The sequence below is a fragment of the Hylobates moloch genome, unplaced genomic scaffold (assembly GCF_009828535.3).
Source record: "Hylobates moloch isolate HMO894 unplaced genomic scaffold, HMol_V3 SCAFFOLD_7, whole genome shotgun sequence".
Classification (NCBI taxonomy): Eukaryota; Metazoa; Chordata; class Mammalia; order Primates; family Hylobatidae; genus Hylobates; species Hylobates moloch.
The window spans coordinates 69,149,345-69,153,341 of NW_026652282.1; the positions used below are offsets into that span (position 1 = coordinate 69,149,345).

At 44.3% G+C, this 3,997-nt stretch overlaps 1 protein-coding gene across 2 annotated transcripts in view; it reads right to left on the bottom strand.

Annotated features, from left to right (window-relative positions):
• The window catches only part of RPS6KA6 (ribosomal protein S6 kinase A6), a 159,632-nt gene that overhangs the window by 56,389 nt on the left and 99,246 nt on the right, over positions 1 to 3,997 (bottom strand). For both annotated transcript variants that reach the window (XM_032757236.2, XM_032757237.2), the window contains exon 13: positions 638 to 740. In XM_032757236.2, coding sequence (XP_032613127.1) covers positions 638 to 740 — 103 coding nt within the window. The remainder of the gene's footprint in view (positions 1 to 637; positions 741 to 3,997) is intronic.

Below are 3,997 nucleotides of genomic sequence, written 5' to 3' on the forward strand. Positions count from 1 at the left end.
TGCAAGCTCCGCCTCCTGGGTTCACGCCATTCTCCTGCCTCAGCCTCTCCGAGTAGCTGGGACTACAGGCGCCCGCCACCACGCCCGGCTATTTTTTTGTATTTTTAGTAGAGACGGGGTTTCACCGTGGTCTCGATCTCCTGACCTCGTGATCCGCCCGCCTCGGCCTCCCAAAGTGCTGGGATTACAAGCGTGAGCCACCGCGCCCGGCTACATGCTCCATTTTAGTCAGTATTTTTTGTTTGTTCTTTTCACTGCTGCATCCTCATTGCTTAGTACATAGTAGGTATTCAATATTTCTTGAATGTATGTATGAAACTGTAAAAGACAGAGTAATATACCTCATGTCTTACCTCCTATCCCATCCTGTAAATCATTAGCATGCCAAAGGACTTATAAAACAAAGAAATAAACTTGCCACCCTTTGACCAAGTTCCTTCCTTCCTGATAAATATTTTCCATTTAAAACATCTACTTGACAGTTGCCCAAGCAATGTTTTGTACAGGATCCATATTTCCCATGGACAAATCAACTCTCTGCAAATTTACCATTCTTTTAGTTTTTACTTCAGAAGAAAGTTTATTTTTAAACTATCTACTTAAATAAAATCTGATTTTACAGATAAACATGCATTACCTTTAGGTGTTTTTGCAGTAAATTCAGGATCAAAACAAAAAGTATCATCTGGTTTTCCAGAAGCAGGTTTGAAAGGAGGTTGAACTTCTCTTTTATATAATTTCTAGAAAGGGCAACCAGATAACATAAAACATATGAAGACTTTAAAAATTATTATACTTTGTAAAAGAAAGTAGAACATAACATTCACAGTCCATAATAGAAGACTAACAATTTCATAAAATAAATTTCAACAAGTTTCAGATACCTGTTAACCAAATTCTAAAATTTTGAGAGATAATGCTCAAAATGTAATGAAGCCAAGAAACATAGCAATGATGCCACAAGCTGAATTCACAAGGAATGCTCAATTTTGGATATCAGAAGTTTTTGAATGCTCATTGATAATATAACCATGCAAATACAGCACAATAATAATTAAAATGCTACAAGCTTTCAAAATCAATAATTATTTTTAAGAAGTACATATTTCATCTAAAATACTGTTTTCACATAAAAATATACATTAAATGTACTGTTTAGGCTTGTATCAGATAATTGAAAAATTTAGTCATCTAACAATCTATCTTGCTAACATCTGTGCTTTTGAAAGGCATAGAAAATTTCTAATAATATATAAAAAGCCACTTTTTTTGAAATCTATTTTTTAAAAAGCTTACAGTCCCGCAGTGGGGAAAAATAAATAGGGAATTACTTTTGAGTAATTTTTATTTATTTAAATATGTAAATACGACTTCTGGATTAATAGGGCTTACTAGAAACAGCTAGTGGGTGCCTCTCTCAGGTGAGGAATCAAAATAGCAAGTAAATATTGACACTTCAAGTAGATTTTCTAAGAGGCCACACTGGAATTCATCAGAGAAATGATGGAATTGGGAATCACAGAAAGAAGAGAACAAAGCCACGCCATCAGGTGAACTGAGACTGGTGTGGAGCCAGGAGATCTTCGATGCAGGGAAGGGAAGATTGAGTGAGAGACCCCCAGGATTCCACAATTCTGCCACAGAATTTCAGTGCTAACCATAGGTAAGCCCCCTTGAATCCCCTAGGCCTCCAGTTTAATGCACGGAGCTGCCTGGAATCTGTGCAGAGGTACTGCTCAAGCCCATGTGGAATCCCATGGACTTTTGATCCCTGAGCAGCCTGGCACTGGCTGCTGCCACCTCACTAGGCAGGGAGCAGGTAGGCTGGTACTTGTGCACACCTCAAAGACAGACACTGCAGCTGCAGTACAGCGGAGTGAGCAGAATGCATGCTGCAAAGACTGCCGGCCTCAGCTGTTCCCTTCTAAATGAGGCCACCCTTCTTCAGTGTTGGGTCTACAGCACAGCTGCCCTGCCCTTACATGTATATACTGGCCACAGCCTGGTGTTCTTCTTAGAGCCCAGCTCCCAGAGGCTGGTGACTCGCTCTTCAGCTCCCTCAATAGTTGTGCTCAACACAACTGTCACACTTGCCACTCCTGGGCCAAGGAGACAGTGGGGAAACTGGGCACCTTTGTGCGCCCACCAAAGTGAAATCCACTGCTGCTCCTTCAGGAGGGAAGTGCAGGGGGGCCAAGCACCCCATAGCTGCCAACCTTCATTGCTTCAGCTGAAGGGGTCTGCCTTCCCCAGTGAAAGGCCAGCAGCCCAGCATCCCTGCTCCCAACTATTTCACCTGTTACCTGGAGGCCTTCTTCTGAGAGCCTAGCCCCCATAGGCCTGTGATGGGCCTTGGGACTTCGACCACATAAGCATTCTGCAGGCCATTCTGAGAGCCCAAACCCCAAAGCATGTGATCAGCCATGGGAATCCCACCACCAGAGCATTCTGCCACAATCTGAGAATCCTGTGGGCCCTTTTAAGAGACCAGCTCCCACAGGCCTGTGATCAGCCATCGGGACCCAATCACCTGAGTGTTTTGCTATATTCTGAGCATTCTGTGGGCACTCCTGAGAGCCCAGCCGCACAGGTCTGCAATATGCATTGATGCACCAACTGCCTGAGCATTCTGCAACTGCCTAAGTGTTTTGTAGGCCCTTCTGAGATCCCAGCCCCCACAGGCACATGATGTAACCTAGGACTCCCACTTCCAGAGTATTCTCCCTGCCTCTGCTTGAGAGTTCTGTCTGTGACTCCAAGAACCAGCCCATCACTCCCTATCACAGGCAGCAGCAGGATTCTAGAGACTTAACAAGTCCACTGGCTTGGTCCTGGTCCACTTCTTACAGGACTCATACATGCTGTCCGCTGGGCATTCTGGGGGATAAGGAATTGGAAGTTTGCCTAGTCCTATCTACCACTGCTAGTACATGACCATGCCCCAACCTGGGATCTGAGCTCAGATGGACCCAACCAGACGATACTGCCACAGCTAATACCCAACTGTGTGTGCTAAAAAGTGGAGCCCCTCTGTGATATCTACAGAAAGCAGCAGCATTACCCATTGGCAAACAGGTGAGTCACAAAGCTGTGTGTATTGGACTGATTCAGGAGGTTCCACCCAGAAACAACTCCCATAGACAGGTGTCTTCTGTGGCTATCAGCTATACTGTGGTCTGGAGATACATGGCAGTTGTGCCTCTGAACTGAGAGCCATGAGCTCTGAGTCAGGGGTGTGATAGGTAAATAGAACATAGTGCTACCTGTCTAGGATTGAAGCTAGTCCCCCTCCTCTCTGCTGAGACCTTGGCACCGTTCACCAGGTACTCCCCCAACCATGCCTGTCAGGGCTGGCTCCCCAGTTCATCATTGGGGTATTTCTGTGCAAGCCAGGCAGGCAAGCTCTGCCTAGCTCTCTTTCCCCTCACCCCTCATGGGACAAGAAGGTCAGGGAACTTGGCATTCCACTGTCCAGCCCATCATCTGAAACAACATAGAGCACCACACAATAAACAAATATCAAGTGCATACCAATCTGCTTTTGCCACAGTTGGCTTGTACTTGTAAATGCCACCTACTGCCCTATAGATTGAACTGTAAAACCCAACATAAAAACCTGACTAAGAAGTGCATGGGCCTATAGAAACAAAGCCAAAAGACTTCTGGCTACTTCCCAACCTACTCTACAGTCACACCCCCCAAGAGGGGCGGTGGCAGGGGGTGAACCACGTCCAAATGAAACTAAATTCAAAAGTAATATGTGACAGCTTCTACAGACAAGAAGGAACCAACATAAGAACTTCAGGACTATGAAGAAAAAGAATGTAATGCCATCCCCAAAAGGTCACAGTACCTACCTAGCAATGAATCTTAATCAAATGAAAACTTTGAAATGACAGATAAAACATTCAAAATATGGATTGTAAGGAAGCTCAATGAAATCCAAAAGAAAGTAAAAAACATACGAACTAACACAAAGAAATCAGAAAACAATTCA